This window comes from Acomys minous (assembly GCF_964271855.1).
Source record: "Acomys minous genome assembly, chromosome: 9".
NCBI classification, from domain to species: domain Eukaryota; kingdom Metazoa; phylum Chordata; class Mammalia; order Rodentia; family Muridae; genus Acomys; species Acomys minous.
Window position 1 is genome coordinate 15924987 of NC_140490.1, and position 17670 is coordinate 15942656.

The window sequence follows — 17670 nt, forward strand, 5'->3', positions numbered from 1 at the left end:
AAATAGAATCCAAAATCAAATGCATAAAATCAGATGATAGAATAGCAATTATCAGGGACAAATAGTGTGTTGTTGGTTTAAAAAAAAAAAGTATTACTTACATAAAACGAAAAAATCCTGAAGGTCTAACGTACAACACTCTTTCTATATTTAATGATACTGTCACCATAGCTTGAGATTTTCTACAAGTGCAGACCTTAAATGCTCTTACTACACAGCAAGAAATAAAAATGCTAGTTATATAAAGTGCTGGGTATGTTCACTAGCTTGGTTGTAGTAGTTATCTCACAATGTACAACAATGCTGGGTAGGGAGCCCCAAGGAATGGAAGGCTACTGTGAACAAAGCCAGTAGCAACAGAACTGGAAGTTGGAAGAGCAAAAGAGAGAAATACTAAGCAATGGCCAGAGCTGGGTATGGGGCCACACGGCCACAGTCCAGCACGTGGGAGGCTGCAGCAGGAGAGCTGCCAGTCCCAGACTATTGCATCGCAAACTTGAGGCCAGTCTAGGCTAAACAGAAGACTCTACTCTCATAAAACTTAACAAGGAGGAGAAAAGAAGGAAGGAAGGACAGAAAAATCACAGCAAGCTACTAGTTGAGGCTCGAGAGTAACACTATGGGCTAGTTGAGAGGAGGAGCCATCTGCATTATGAACCAAGGCTTTATAAATGCGTATACCCTGAGCTCATATCTAAGAAAAAAAGAAATAAGCACAACTTTGTGAGTAAGTTGTCAGTTTCACTACCTTTTTTGTGTTTTTATGGGGGGGAGGTCATAAAATCTGTATAATAAACTTGGTTTATGTAGACAAAAAACCTGTTATTTGAAAGAAGAAAGTTAACATAGAATGCGCTCCTTAGTACTTTGCATATCACAGCATCTTAGATGGGTGCTCCCAGAGTCAGAGAGTGGCCTCTGCCAGCTAACAAGGCCACAGCCAGTCCCTATGCATGGCGACAGCATGACAGGCACAGCTCTATGCACGGCGACAGCGTGACAGGCACAGCTCTAGTTGCTCCTATCACCAAGTTCCTCTAGGTACAGAACGCAGGAGAACCTACCAGTGCTTCTTCTAACCTCCCTGGGTGAAGACATGTTGTCCCCATAGCCGGAATGAGATGGGCAAAAGGCTTCTGCAGATACTGAGCCTTAGTTCCTGGGGTCGGGCAGGTCTAATTAGCATCCAGGGGCCGGCATACAATTGCAGTCCTCCTAATCAAACACATGAAGCAAAGGGTTTTCTATTAGACAACTGGGATTTTCACGTTTGAATTCCTAATTCAATCATTGTCATTCGAAGGGCACTCAATTCTTTACAATGCCAAATCTATGTTAATTAGGTGCTTCGCATTCAATACAGAATAAAAAGAACTAGACGCAAAGCCTGTCACAGAGATGTTCATGTTCATTCCATCTATAAAAAGTCCTCACATTAATGTTTTTTAATTTTCTAGTCATTGTCATAATTGCATCAAAAATCATGCTTCACTCTCAATTGGGTAAAACCATTATATATAGAAACTCACTATGTAATCTTGAACTTAAAGCCCATGCCTCAGCAACTCAAATTCTGGGATTTTAAACAAGGAGATACATTTTCATTAGCTACCTGAAAATGAATTAATCTGAATTTAAAGTGAATGTCTTGATACAAAAATATTTTTAAACTGAGAAATAAGATATTAAGAAAGATTATTTAAAATTTGAAATAAGGTGAAAAAGACAGGTGGAAGGTTCTTCCAGTGTCTTGTGATGACAAACTACCCCAGTGTTTATTTATATAGGAAAATTACAATCCGTCAGTTGTTTCCTACGACATTCTCTACATTTATGGAACTTGTATAAATCGCCTGTATCAGTTGTTTCCTACGACATTCTCTACATTTATGGAACTTGTATAAATCACCTGTATACTTTTGTTTAGTAGTGATACAAATAATTTGTTAGAAAAGATAGCACCCCCTTTCTTTCTTTTCAGCTCCTATCTCCTTACCTACAAAAGAAAGATAAAGGAAGAGAGATATGTCCCTGAGTCAAACCTAGTTTCCTCTCTGTAAAAGACCAATAATAACTTATAACCAACTCCCAATGAAAATAAGCATCTGACAATACAGGTAGTAAACTTTAAACCCCTACCCAGATCTAGCTAATAGTCAGAACATTCTCCACAGTTGAGTGGAGAGTGGGATATGACTTTCTCATGTACTCTAGTGCCTCACATTTGACCATGTCCCCTGGAGGGGGAGACCTGGTGGCACTCAGAGGAAGGACAGCAGGTTACCAAGAAGAGACTTGATACCCTATGAGCATATACAGGGGAAGGTAATCCCCCTCAGGAGCAGTCATAGGGGAGGGGAATAAGGGGAAAATGGGAGGGAGGGAAGAATGGGAGGACACAAGGGATGGGATAACCATTGAGATGTAACAAGAATAAATTAATAAAAAGAAAAAGAAAAGAAGCATCTGTAGACCAAGAGAGTAAACAGAAACCTGTCCAACCCCCCTTAGAGGAAATGGAATGTTGTTCTCTTAAGGCTTCTTCAGGCAGATTTAAGGCAAATAATTCCTTTGAAGACCCCTCAAAAATTTGGGGAAATGGGTAAGTAAGCCAGGGATAGCAGTTGTGGTCCATTTTTCAAAAGTTACAAAATTCCAGGCTTAATAGGAGTCCTGTGTGGGGCAGTCTGAACTGCTAAACCAATTGGAACCAGAAGCTTTCTACAATGCTGTCTTGTTCTGATGGGTAACAACAACTGAGACACCTGGGGCTGGAACATGGAGGATACAGGATGTCAGCATCCAGCTTGCTGAGAGGAATGAATCCTGCCAGGTCTGATTCAGCATCAGGATATAGAAATATAGAGGGAAGATAGAACAAAAGGTAGGTTATTGAATCTACTCCTCATCTCAAGGCCCTATAAGGTTATTTTTTTAATTCAATGGTATTGAATTTTGTAAATTGATGCAAATCATGTCAAAACCTAGTCTAATTTTATCACAAGAATATATATTCTAGGTCTAATAGATAGATATGATTCTATAGAAATATGAGGTAAAATAGTTAAATAAGGTGTTCAAAAATCTCAGAGACCTACAGAATATGGCATTTAAAGATGTTTTTATTTTTCTAAAGATTCCTTGAAAACCAGACAAATTAACTCCTGGCAACCCCCAGCCTGCCTCAAAGAAGATGAGCATCAAAGAACCTCCTTAAGGAGCTGCCTTCAAATGTGACAAACAAGCCACTGGACAAAATGTCCTTGTCTCTGCCACAGATAGAATTCTGCCTAAAAATAGGCAAGTTTAGATGTAAGCAGAGTCGACAGGCAAACTCTGCCAAGACAGGGTAAGCAAGTCCTCAATACTTCCTGCCTTGCAAATATGTCTGTTAGATACATTGGGCCAGAAGGCTGAAGATGATGCTCCAATGTTATAGAGAGTGTTGGGTGACTGTTCAGGCAGTAAACTGTCTCAGTCATTTTTTCATTTTGGAAGCTGCTAACCTGCACTCTAGGTTCACTCAGGTATTTAAGTTTTATCTCTTCTCAAGTCTCAGATGGGTTTGAAGACCCATCAGATAGTTTAGTCTTTCAATTAAGCTTAATAGGTTAGGGGTTAAGATGTTTTTAGATCAAGATAGATGTTTCAGTTTAATAGAGATGAGATATGATTGGTATTAATCTACATTCAGAAATTTAGACCCAACAGGATAGGAAAGATGTTTACTTCAAGTTTGCCATATACAAATGGCCAAATCACTATGAATGTAACATTTATACAATTCCTGATTGTCTTGTGGTTCTTCCTGCTGTACGCAGTTTATTTTACTCATGTGTAATAATATAAATGTATATGTTAAAAAAGAAACACAATAAAAATATTTTTTAAAAAAGAAAGAAAGAAAATACAGAACCAAGAACCAGAACTCACTGCTGTCCTGACCACTAACCAGTGTTTTAAATGTAACCAGCGCTTGCTCTACCCTTAGTTCAAAGGTCCAGTATAAACCTAGACCTTCAGACTGTCTCAGAACCACCTTTGCCATCTTCCTGGTTCTTTCAGTGATAAATACGTTTAATAAAATCTTATAATTTCAAATTTATATGAGTTGCATCGCTTATTTCTTGGAAATTCTAACCTTAATACAGAAAAAAGAAAATATAGTTGTTATAAAAGGAAGCCAACAGAAACCTTATGGCTGGTAGTGAGGCAAGGACGTCCCTGAGGAGCACTCCCAAAGGCAGAACTGATCCTGTGTGCTAAGAGCCTCTGAGAATGACATTACTCCTTCATCCTTTCAACTACATTGTTAAAAATATATTCAACAGCCCATTTTTAATTAAAGCCAAAATTAATTTCCCTTGGAATTTCATCAGTTAATTTCTAAATATTCCTTGGTAAGCAAAGATCTCATTTCTTATTTAAATATTAGAGTTTAAATATGTCATACCTGACAACCCACCAAATAAATGTGTGAAAAACTCAAATTCAATGAATTGTTCTTTGTATGTAAGTTTATATAAATTTGATCTCTCTCGAACACAAATAAATAGAATGAGGTCTTTATTAATCTACACCCAGTAATCACTAGTTCCAAATCTATATAAGTCAACAATGTACACAAACAATGTTTTATTCCTTTTAAAAATTGCTTCTAGCATAAATGTGAGGTTTTTAAAATTGCTTCTTTTAATATATAAAAATAACCAATATTCATAGTTTCTATTGGTAATATCATTCAGAAATCACATCTATTTCTGAGATTTTGCTGAACTCCAGTGCAGTCAGAGATAATGCTATAGAAATAAAAAAATTTAGCTGTATGAATAAATGAAAAATTAATATTAAGTTGAATATTTAATTCAATTTTTGAGCCGCAGCTTCAGTAATGAACAGGAATATTACAAGATCTTAAACTCACCACCGTAGAGACCAGACTATGGTCTATTCTTAACTTTTCCATATTGTACAAAACAGTGCTTTTTCAGGCTGTGAAATCCCCTACGCATTTCATTTTACAAGCAGCTTTTGACCTCATGCAGCTAAGTGCATTGAAAAAGTATCGTGCCATTGAGAAGCACGAGAAGGTAATCTATTTCAGCAGAGGCCACTACTCTTTATATTGAGTGGCAACTGGAAGCCAGTTCATACATGGAGATGTTCTGCCCATGAATCTCTCAATCAGGAGCTCTGGTATGTCCACTTCCTTTCCCGTCAGTTCTGCTGGCTACTGTGTGTGCCTGATTTGGTAAAGCTGTCTTTGTGTTTCTCAGTCTTCCACGTCCCTTCAGGTGTTGTGTTGCACCTGACTTCATGCTGTGCAGCTATCTCTCCACTGCTTCCATTTGCTAGTCTTGTGCTTTTGCTTTCCAGGTCCCTCATAAACTCCTTCACTTGAAAATGGCATCATAGATCATGCTCCAGACCCAATACAAAATGGTCTCTCTCAAACTCTTAGGAGATGTGATAGTGTAGAAAACCAAAAATTTGGCCCTGAGAAGAACTTTAAAAAAAAGATCTTCAGTTGAGGTGCTATTTTCATTTTATCTCACTCTTATAGATAATAAGACAAACTCTTCATGATGGATTTTGATCTGGGAAAAAGATGCCAAATTTACTACTTAAAGTGACATGCTCAGCATACTGGCCTGGCAGTTACTCCTGGGGCTGTTACTGCTCCAAATACTTCTTAAAGTTCCTACTCTCAGGAATATATGCCAGCCAAGAAAGAAGAAGATGGAAAAAGCCCCAAGAATTCAAAACTCTGGATGTCCTACAGTCACCTGAATATGTGTCCTTTCTTGAAAAAAAAAAACTTTGTTTCCTATAAAGAAATTCCCAATACAAGTTTCTTGGGCTTTATTACTTGCTATGACTCACATATTTAGAGTTCTTTTTGGTTTAGTTGGAATTCTTTTAAAATTAATGGTGTTGCCTTACCTAATTACAAAAATAACCAGGGCTAGGGATGTAGCTGAGTTTTCGGGGTGCCTACCTAGCCTTACCAAAGTGCTACAATCCCTAACACCACATAAGCAGGTACGATGATGGTACACACTGTACTCTGAGTATGTAGGAAGTTAGAAGACAGTAGGATTAGAACTTCAAGGTTATCACATGACTACATAGTGAGTTCAAGACACATCTGAGCTATATAAGACCCTGTCTCAAAAAAAAAAAAAAGATAACCATTATTCACAGTAAATGCCCCATGGCACACTGCATTTAGCAGGCTACTAATCGCTCTGCAGTACAGGTGCGTGAATGTTGAGGGCTACCAGGGAAGCATGGGGAAAGTAGAGGCTGACATACCTTCTAAGCATCAACACTTATTTTTTGTACTATCAGGGAAAAATGCAAGAAGAGAGAAAAAATCAGATTAAAAATGAAGAGGGCTGAAGAGATGGCTCATTCATTAAATGCTAGACTCACAACCAAAAATATAAAAATGAAGTAAGCACGTCACATTTAATCATAAAACCAAGATTTTTATGTGTGGTTATACTTCAATAAGGTTAATTTTTAATGCAATAAAAGATATAATATAGGTCAGGTGTGGTGGTACACATCTGTAATCCCAGTACTCTGGAAGGCAGAGGCAGGCGCATCTGTGAGTTCAAGACCAGCCTAGTCTATAAAGCGAGTTCAGGACAGATTAACAGAATGAATTTGTAAATAGGGCCCAACAGTCTGTTGCTTACAAGAAACACACTTCAGCCACAAAGATAAACATTTCCTCAGAGTGAAGAGCTGAAAGAAGGTCTTCCAAACAAATGAACACAAGAAGCAAGCTGGAGTAGCCATGCCAATATCTAATAAAATAGACTTCCAACAAAAATTAATCAAGAAATGAAGAAAGATTCTTCATTCTTATCATAGAAAATTTCAGCCAAGATGACATCACAATTCTGAACATCTATGCCCAAAACACAAGGCTACCCACATTTATAAAAGAAGGATTAATAAAGCTTAAACCACACATGGATCCCCACACATTAATAGTGGGAGACTTCAACACCCCACTTTCACCAAAGGATAGGTCAATGATATAGAAGCTAAACTAACAGATACTTTTCCCTAAAACACAAAAGATTATACCTTCTTCTTAGAACTTCATGGAACATTCTCCAAAATTGACTATATAATAGGTCACAAAGCAAGCCTCAACAATACAAGAAGATTGAAATAATACTTTGTATCCTATCAGACCACTATGGACTCAATCTGGACCTCAACAACAACAGAAATAACAAAAAGCCTACACACACACACACACACACACACAGAACCCTTTATTCAATGACAACTGTGTCAGTGAAGAAATAAAGAAATGAGGGACTCCCTAAAAGTCAATGAAAATAAAGGTACAACACACCCAACTAATGTGACACAATGAAAGCAGTGCTAAGAGGAAAGTTCATATCATTAAGTGCCTTCATAAAGGGATTTTAAAGATCTCATAAAAGCAACTTAAGGACACATCTGGAAGCCCTAGAGAAAAAAAGAAGCAGGTACACCCAAGAGAAGTAGATGGCTGGAAATAATCAAATTCAGGGCTGAAATCAATAAATTAGAAACAAAGAGAACAATTCAAAGAATCAATGAAACCAAGAGCTGGTTCTTTGAGAAAATCAACAAGATAGACACACCTTTAGCCAAACTAACTAAAAGTCAGAGAGACACTATCCAAAGCAACAAAATCAGAAATTAAAAGGGAGTCATAACAAAAGACACCGGGGAAACACAAAGAATCATGTGGTCTTACTTCAAAAACTATATGCCACAAAATTTGAAAATCTAAATGAAATGGACAATTTTCTTGATAGATTCCACAAACCAAAATTTAATCAAGAACAGGTAAACAAATTAAATAATCCTTTGTCTCTTATGGAAATAGAAGCAGTCATCAAAACTCTCCCACCCCCGCTCCACAAAAAAATAAAAAGCCTGGGTACAGATGGCTTCAGAGCAGAATTCTGCCAGACTTTCAAAGAAGAGCTAATACCACTATTCTTCAAACTATTCCACAAGATAGAAACAGAAGAAACATTACCAAACTTATTCTATGAGGCCACAGTCACCTTGATACCTAAACCACACAAAGACTCTATAAAGAAAAAGAATTTCAGACCAATTTGTCTTATAAACATGATGCAAAAAATACTCAAAAAATAATTCACAAACCAAATCCAAGAACATATAAAAAATATCCTTCACCATGACCAAGTAGTCTTCATCTTATACATGCAGGGTGGTCCAATATATGGAAACCCATCATTGTACTCCACCATATAAACAAACAGAAAGAAAAAAAACCACATGATCATCTCCTTAGGTGCAAAAAAAGGATTTGACAAAATCCAACACCTGTTCATGTTTAATGTCTTCGGGAAATCAAGAATACAAGGCATATACCTAAACATAATAAACGCCATATACTGCAAGCCAATAGCCAACATCAAATTAAATGAAGAAATACTAAAAGAAATTAGATTAAAATCAGGGACAAGGCTGCCCACTCTCTCCATATTTCTTCAATAGACAACAAAAGGAGATCAAGGGGAAAAGATCTTCACCAATCCTACATCTAACAAAGGGCTAATATACAAGATATATAAAGAACTCAGGAAATTAAACACCCCCAAACCAGTTATCCAGTTGAAAAATGTGGTACAGAGCTACAGAAAATTCACAACAGAGAAATACTGAATGGCCTAGAAACACTCAAAGAAATGCTCAGTGTCCTTAGTCATCAGGGAAATGCAAATCAAAACAACTCTGAAACTCTACCTTCAGAATGGCTAAGATTAAAAAAAAAAAAAAAAGAACTCAAGAGACATCACATGCCAGTGAGGATGTGGAGGAAGGGGAACACCCATCCATTGCTGGTGAGAGTGCAAACTTGTACAACCACTTTGGAAATCAATCTGACACTTTATCTGAATATTGGGAATAGTGGTACCTCAAGACTCAGCTATACTACTCCTGGGTATATATCTGAAAGATGTTCCACCATAAAAAAGAAAGGACATTTGCTCAACTATGTTCATAGCAGCTTTATTTATAATAGCCAGAATCTAGAAACAATGTATATATCCCTCAATCAAATAATGGATAAAGAAACTGTGGTACATTTATACAATAGAATACTACTTAACCATCAAAAATAAGGAAATCTTAAAATTTGCAAGCAAATGAATGGAACTAGAAACGATCATTTGCATGCAGTAACCCAGACCCAGAAAGACGCGCATGGTATATACTCACTTATAAGTGGTATATTAGCCCAACATACAAGTTCTCTGAGAAACTCCACCAAGAAGGAGATCAGAACAGATGCTGGAACTTGCTGTTGAACTCTGGGAGGAGTGCTGAGAGTAATATGGAAGAATGGAGCCATGGAATGACCCAAAGGGTTCAGGAATTCCACAAGGCGACCATCAAGACCTGTGGATCTGGACCCAAGGGGGCCTGCACAGACTGTTGCACCAACCAAGGGCAATTCATTAAGAGAACCTAGACCCCTTGTTCAGATATAGCCAATGGACAGTTCATTCTCCATAGTTGGAGGAGGCTTCTGAAACTGAAAAGCTTCTGTAAGGCAAAGAACACTGTCAACAGAACAAAAATGGCAGCCAACAGATTGGAAAAAGATCTTCGCCAACCCTACATCCTACAGAGGGCTAATATCCAAAATACATAAAGAACTCAAGAAATTAAACATCAAAAAACCAAATAATCTAATTTAAAATGGGGTACAGAGCTAAACCAAGAATTCCAAACAAAGGAATCTCTAATGGCTGAGAAGCACTTAAAGAAATGTACAAAGTCCTTAGCCACCAGGGAAATGAAAATCAGTATGACTCTGAGATTCCATCTTACACCCATCAGAATGGCTAAGATCAAGAACTCAAGTCACAGCACATGCTGGCAAGGATGTGGAGAAAAGGGAACACTCCACCATTGTTGGTGGGAGTGAAAACTTGTACAACCACTTTGGAAATCAATCTGGCACTTGGTGGGTATAGAAAACATTATCCTGAGTGAGACAACCCAAACCCAGAAAGACAGACATGGTATGTACTCGTTTATAAGTGGATCTTAGCCATATAGTACAGGATAACCATTCTATAGTCCACCAACTCAAAGAAGCTAAGCAACAAAGAGGGCCCAAGGGAGGATGTTGGAATCTCCCTCAGAAGGGGAAATAAAACAGACATCAGAAGTGGAGAGAGAGAACTGGGTAGGAGAGGAAACAGGAAGGGGAACGAGTGTGGGGATCAGGTGAGGGGAGAGCTGAGGCAGGAGGTGAGAGGGTTGGGAGAGAGAAGGGAAACCAATGCAGGGGTGGGCATCTCTGGGACAAGCGGGAGACCCGTGATGGGGAAGGCTCCTGGGAGGACATGTGAGGTGATAGCAGTTGGGGACATGGAGGCTGAGGTAGCCACCTCCTAGAGGCAAGCAGGAGTTCCAGTGGAGGGAGGGGGACACCAACCTACCCACAAAACCTTGAACCCAAAATTTACCCTGTGAACAAGGTGTGCAGGGATAAAGATGGAGCAGAGATTGAGGGAGGTCCAAACAGTGATTGGTCCAACTTGAGACTCACCCCGGGGAGAGAGGCAAAGTGACTCTATTAATGATACTCTGCTATGCTTGCAGACCAGATATTTATGCTTGCAGGCAGCATAACTGTCTTCCGAGAGGCTCCACTCAGCAGATCAAAACAGATGCAGAGGCCCATAGCCAAACATTAGGTGGAGCTCAGGGAGTCTTGTGGAAGAGTTGGGGGAAGGATAGAGGGACCCAGAGGGGACAAGAACTCTACAAAAAGACCAACACTGTCACCTAACCAAGGACCATGGGTGCTCACAGAGACAGAAGCACCAACCAAAGATCATGCATGGAATGAACCTAAAGTCTCCTACATACATGTAGTTGATGGGCAGCTTGATCTTCATGAGGGTCCCCTAGAAATTAGAGCAGGCTGTCTCTGACATAGACGCTGTTGCCTGTTGAATGATTATTAATATTTAATATTCACATTATCATTTTTAATAAATCAGCAGTTACTCCTTAAACAGCTTTATACTCAAATAACCATGCAGAGAGACTAGGATTATTTAGTTAGCCTATTGCACAATCCTGAGCAATAATTATTTCATCCTAAACCTCCATGCTAGTATCGCTTACTCCCATTCAGATTTCCCACATTATTCTTGCATTTTACTCGTATCCTAGGTTCAACTCACTCCTCTTGGTACTTCCCCAGTCCACTCCATGTGCATTCCTCCTGTCTTCATTCTTTCTCCTCCCCTCACTTGACCAGGATGTTCTACCCTATTCTCCTCTGTTATTGCTCAGCATTGACTAGTTGGCTTTTATTGGCAATACAAAGAACAAGTGGTGACATGTTTATACCATGTTTATACAAACTTGAGACAGGAGATACTTGCACAATGCAACGTCTGGATTGAACCAGATAGTGGAGTGGAGAAATCAGCATTGGAATGAACAAGGGTAAACTGTACACAGTCCACAAGAACATTATGCCAATAGTTGCCTGCTTCTGCATCACTTTCCCCTAGCTGGCACGCCTTGTCATGCCTCACTGAAAGAGGATGTGCTTAGTTCCAAAGAGACTTGATGTGCTGGGGTGGGTTGAGTGGGGCTCCCCTTTTCTGAGGAGAAGGGTTGGGGGAAAAGGTGAAAGTGGATGGGAGGGCAGACCAGGAGGAGAGGATGAGGAAGCAGGGATAGGGATGTAAAGTGAAAATATACACATATGTTTATTCATTAAGAGATCCAGATACTAAATTATACTGTATTTACAAAAAAAGCTTATGAAATAAAAATATTTAAACAAAAGAGATCAGAAATTCTAAGGCAAAAGCATAGCCCAAATACCTGTGAGATGCCATGATAGCACACTGATATAAAATCATTACATTCTATGTGAAATGAGACTATATTAACAATAGACTGTGACACAATGTAAGCCTAAAACAACTACGTACTAAGAAAAATAATAAAAGAGGGGAGAAAGAGATAGAAAGGAGGAAATGCCGCAGCTCATGTCATGAAAAGACTAAAAAGATCCATTCAAACAACCCCATTTAAATAAAAAAGGGATGAGAAAGAAAATAATAGGGTTAAAGAACAAATCTGATGAACAGAAAAAGGGCGAGATTTCAGATAAACTTCCAACCACATCAATAACCCTAACCCTAACCCTGATAGAATCAATATATTACTCTATTTGTGTGATTTTCATTTATTTCCTTCTTAATATTTTATAGTTTGAGAATTCAAATATTGCAGTACTTCATTAAACCTATCTGTAATTTTTTCATAGCATAGTAAATCATAGTTATGTTTGAGTTTTTAACTTGTCCACTGCCAGTGTATAGAAATACAATACTGACCTCATATTTTCTTTGTTATAGCCACTCTCTATTTCTAATAACCTTTTTGTAGACTTCATGGTATTTCCAATATAATCAGGTCCACAAATACATTTCATGTCTTTTTAGCAGTCTGTATACTTTCATATCTCTTTGCATTACTGAAAACATGTTAGTATTAGGGCCTTGTGATTTTTCGTTCTTCTTCCTGCCTCCAAGCAGCACAAGCTGTGCTGCTCAAAAGCAGTGTTATCATATTTTCAAAAGACCACATTTCACTATGAGCCTGTATTAGCAACTGCAAAATCTGTTACTTGCTGCATCTACTTTTAACATACTTTGTGTATCTCTAAACATTGAGAAAGACTAGATGGTTCACATAAGGACGTATATCTGCACTACAAGGACTTCCTTACAATGAATAGAAATGGTGAAACCTACCATCCAGACCCACTGCCTTGGTGTAGAAACAGAAATATTCCTAATCATAAACAATAAGAAGGTAGAAATAATTCATACGGGGCCAATTAAATTGTGTGAAAGGTGCCAAGACAGTGGAGACAGGCCAGTGCTTTCAACAAATAATGATGAAAAACTGGACATATAGATGCAAAATTGCAGATTTCACCCAATTCTCTTGCTCTGTACAAAAATGAACTCAAAATAGATCACACAGCAAACCTAAACCCATAAAGGCTGCTAAATGGAGACCAAGGGGAAGCCAAGCAGCACGACACAGACCTGTCTGTGAATCCCAGCACTTGAAGGATGGATAGAGGGAGGCCACAAGTTCAAGACCAGTCTGGACTACATGAGACTTTGTCTAAAACAAAAACAAAAACAAAAAAAAACATAGCCTAGGGGACAATAAGCCAGGAAAAATGGAAGTTAAACTATCACAAAAATGCATGGTAGACTGGTGAGATGGTTCATTGGGTGAAGATGCATATCCATCAAGTCTGGCAGCCTGAGTGGAGGAGACAGCTGATTCCTCGGTATGGTCCTCTAGCACCTGTACATGTGCCATGATGTATGCACACGTAAATAATAAGCAAAAGTTTCCTTACACGTGCACATCCTTATCCCAGTCTTATGTACATACTAGCATCAGCAGAAGAATTTTGCAAAAACCCAGGGCCTGGCCACTGCAGAATAACAAAATCAGCATCTTTGAGAAAGAGATCCCTGGTTTTAAAACACTGGTTATTTCTAAAGTTCCCTCGGGTTATTCCAGGGTGGGCTCCAATCTGAGAGACACTGAAGAAATGAATACAGGCTTAGTAACTGTCTATACCTAGACATAAAAATATATTCAAGTTACTCAATGCTCCCTCCGCCTCAGAACTGCCATCTAAGTTATGGAAGAAATATGCAATCTACCCGAGTTGCTGAAAGACTGAAATCATACATAAAGCTCCTGATAAATGTTAATTCTCTTACCCAGAGTAAGTCTGAGCAAACCTCCACTGCTAAGTGTGAGAAATGCTAATTCAATCATCAGTTCCTCCAATTTTCAGTGCATTTGATTGAATATTTGTATTGAAGAGTTCAGAAATGCGATTTTTTTCACTTTCCTAATACCATGCCACTTGAAGCTATCCCTGTTTTAAAATTCCTTCTGTGGAAGGAAATCTGGCTACTTATGGCAGCGGTCTTCAAACCTAGTAGCCCTGGAAAATCACCAGCGAACATTTGAAAAACACCAACATCCGAACCCTATCCGAGCCACTGGAGCCAATTAAATCTGAATCCCTGGGGATGGCGCCAGAACACTGGTAGTTTTTAAACAGCTGGTTGAAAAGTGATTATAAAAAACAGCCAGAGCTGAAAAGTACTGCTTTGCACTAATGAGATTCCAATCTAATTGCACAGCTCAGTCACTCATGGAATCTTTCAAAAATCAATGTATTCCAGAACCTTACTATGGCTTACTGGTTCTGGATCTGTGAAAATGGAGCACATCACTCTGCAAATTTTCACACAGTTCTCAATGCAGACTCCCTTGGTCACTCCTTTGCAGCATGCATTTACTCTCCCTGTCGCTGTGTAGCAGCAAAGATTGTTTGGAATTTCCACCAGTCCCAAAGGCCAAGCCTGTCCAGTTGCTCTCAGTCCATAACAGATGCAGCGCAATCACAGTAATCATCTTGCAGGTTTTGTTTCAGGGTCTCCTAGGTACAGCCAAACGGCCTACATCACTTACCACGCACTGTAGCCAGCATTGGCCAGGTAGATCACTCATCTTTCTAGCCACGTATCTTCAGTGGTTTGCCAGTTTAGGACAAAAAAAGAAAAACAGAACGGACTCACTCCCCAAGCTGTTTGTGGCAGACAGTGCCAGCACTAATGAAATGTGCCCCGTTGATGAGCTGCATAAATCCAGGTGAAGTGTAAGCTATTTTTGTATCTAGAAGCAAGCTTATATCCATTTATTTTTCTCATCCAGATAATCAGAAAAAAGCAAGCAAACCCCAGGGTGAAGAAATTATACCGTGTCTGAACTCTAAGTCAACACAATGACTAGATGATTTTAATAGAACTAACCAACCAGTAAAAAATACTTCTATGAAGTCATCACATTAACTCCTTTGACCCTTAAGGCAACTACTAGTATTATTCACACATCATGAATTAAAAGAAAGAAAGAAAGAAAGAAAGAAAGAAAGAAAGAAAGAAACGCAGTAGTTGAAGGATTGGCCCACAGTCACATAACACTGCTCACCTGGCTTTGGGTCAAATATTTTTAAGTATTCCACTGATGTTGTAGAATAGTTATGGCCAAGCAGTTGGGGGAAAATATAGATAAAGTCTACAACAAAAGCAGAAACTGGATCTCAGTCAATGTCAGCCGTTATTATATTTATATCTTAATACAGCTCAATTGGTCAGGAAGGAATCACAGTCTATAAACCAAATTTTTGCCTGGTGATATTAGAACTGTAGATTTTATAGCTGTGAGAAAATTAGATCCAATATGAAATACCAGAAGCAAAAATTTGTTCACAAGAGCTTAGTGATTGTCACTTGGATGAGCTCCCAGCACACCCAGGGCAATAGCTCCAAACACAAGCAGCCCGAATCACAAATACAACCACATCAGGACCAACATCTGTCCAAAGCGCCACAAACACAACCAGACTGCGAGCAAATGCCTACAGGCAGCTGTACACTTCAGTGGAATCAGGTTTGACTGAGGAATGTGCCAAAGGAGAAGATCCTGCCCATTGGTAAGTGTCACATTTGTAAAAACAGAAGAAAAAAATGAGAACTCAGAGATTATATTATAATGTACCTGGCAATAAAGTCGATGCTTTTCGTGACTCTAATTTCCTTTAATCTTTTAAAAACCTTCCCAAGACTGAATATCTGCGCAGGAAAAAAATCATAAAGCCATAATGGCTGCCCTCACAAACAAGCACTTAACACTGCAGAAATTCAGTTGCATTTCCTGTTTCCTTTCCCAAACCGCAGAATTGTTAAGGTGCCCTCATCCAGCAATGGTTTTCCTGGTCCTCGCTGCCCTCACTGCGGACACACACATCTTCCTGTATCCCTAACCCCACCTGCACTTGTCTCAGTTTCTCTTCTGCCTGATAGTCTGTTCTCACTCTCCTCTCAGATTTTCAAGGACACCCTCAGGCGAAGTTCTCCCTTTTATCCGCATCATTTCCCTCTTCCTATGATCTCAATTACATTAACATGTGGACAAATTCTAGCTCCTCTTATTTAAAAAAAAAAGTCCATTTCACCAAAAGTCATCTCTTTCTTATACACTACAGCTCTGATTATTAAAATGATTAAAAATTTTCTACTTGTCAAAAACACTTAGGGTGAGTGTTGTTTCCACTTGACCTTGGTTTTTAGTTTGGGATTGTTTGGAGTCAGGCTAGAGCAGGCTGGCCTGAAACAATGTTGCCTCAGCTAGCCTCACATACATCTTACAAACAAGTGACCATCAGTTTTTCCCTCCTTATTTATTTGATGCCCCCTCTTCTTTAGGGAACTCTCAATTTCATCCACTTCCTTAAATGATAAACAGTAAGGTACTAACTACAACTGATAATGACCCTAACCCTAACACCCTCCACCAATTTAGAACCAAACAGAAGCTGGCCTATTTGACTTCAAATTAAATTTGACCTCAATTTTTAAAAATCCACTGGGTGATTTATGTTGTGCTTTGTCACGACAAAAAGAAATCTATTTGGTGATTGATAGAAGAATTGGGACAAATCACTATAACATGGAAAACTAACATGGCGTGTACAAAGGTTCACTGTAAAATTCTTCCCAGGTACGATCTTTGTATGCTATACAAACAGGTATTTCAAAGTCAACATCAAAAACAACTTCCACACGGAAAACATTATTCTTCCCACCCAGCTTTCCCTGAGTTAAGAGTCAACCGTGACCGGCTACCTCCCACTTGGAATACCAAGGCAGGGGACCTCGCTTGTTTCTTTGCTCTACACCTAGCAGTGCTGGATACACAGAAGACGTTCCCAAACTGTTACTGGGTGATTGGTATTCTCTCTAAGCACCCCTAACCCCACTGGCTCTTGAGTGTCCATGGTGCCCTTGGCCTCCAAACCTACGGGTCATTAAAGCCTGGTCTTAGATAGAGGCCCAGGCTTCTGATCCCAATCCTATCGGAAGCATTCTCTTCAGCAGGACTTCCAAGTCTTGCTCTACAACACAGCCAGGACTGAGGGCCACACCTGTCACCCCGACACCCGTCACCCTGAGCTAGGCAGAGTCCTACCCTCCAGCCCCCAAGGTCAGGCTCACTCTACAGGCCTGTGCTCGAGGCCTCTGCTCACCAATAGCCCCTACTCCTCCCTGAGAGGCAGACGAAGGACGCCCCCTCTCGCCTCAGCACCCCCTGACCTGGCACACCTCTCCTCCTCACCTGGGCCTGTCGGCCCACGGCCCCAACTGCCTCACCAGGAGGTTCGCGCCAGAGCCTCGACTTGTGTCCTGGAGACTCCCACGAGCCTGCGCACTGCCGTCTTATCCTGGGCCAGGGTGAGCCTGTTGTTCGGGGCGGGCAGTGCTTCCCCCTGCTGGTCTTCCGAGGAACTTCAGCGCCCACTGTGTGTCCCGCAGGTAAGTTCCAGCTCACAGGCCAGGCTCTTAAAGCACACCGCGGTTGGAGCAGTCTCTAAGGCGTCTGCTGAGTCCCAAGGGAGTGAGATTAGTACAAAAGAAGTCGCTAGAGTGTGAGCCACCAGAGCAGGAAGTCAACTGATGGCTTCAGTTGAGA

At 39.8% G+C, this 17670-nt stretch overlaps 1 protein-coding gene across 6 annotated transcripts in view; it reads right to left on the reverse strand.

The window, feature by feature from the left end:
* Positions 1-17411, reverse strand: part of PTPN20 (protein tyrosine phosphatase non-receptor type 20) — a 68122-nt gene extending 50711 nt beyond the window's left edge. The window contains exons 1-4 of one of the 6 annotated variants that reach the window (XM_084793904.1): positions 17317-17408; positions 15130-15216; positions 14611-14665; positions 1065-1215 (exon numbers count right to left, since the gene is read on the reverse strand). In XM_084793904.1, coding sequence (XP_084650030.1) covers positions 1065-1098 — 34 coding nt within the window. In that variant the 5' untranslated portion in view covers positions 1099-1215; positions 14611-14665; positions 15130-15216; positions 17317-17408. Of the gene's footprint in view, positions 1-1064; positions 1216-14610; positions 14666-15129; positions 15217-15699; positions 15774-17169; positions 17185-17316 lie in introns of those variants that run through there. The other 5 variants (XM_084793902.1, XM_084793906.1, XM_084793901.1 and 2 more) reach the window with 5 other exon arrangements.
* Between the last annotated feature and the right edge of the window lie 259 nt (positions 17412-17670).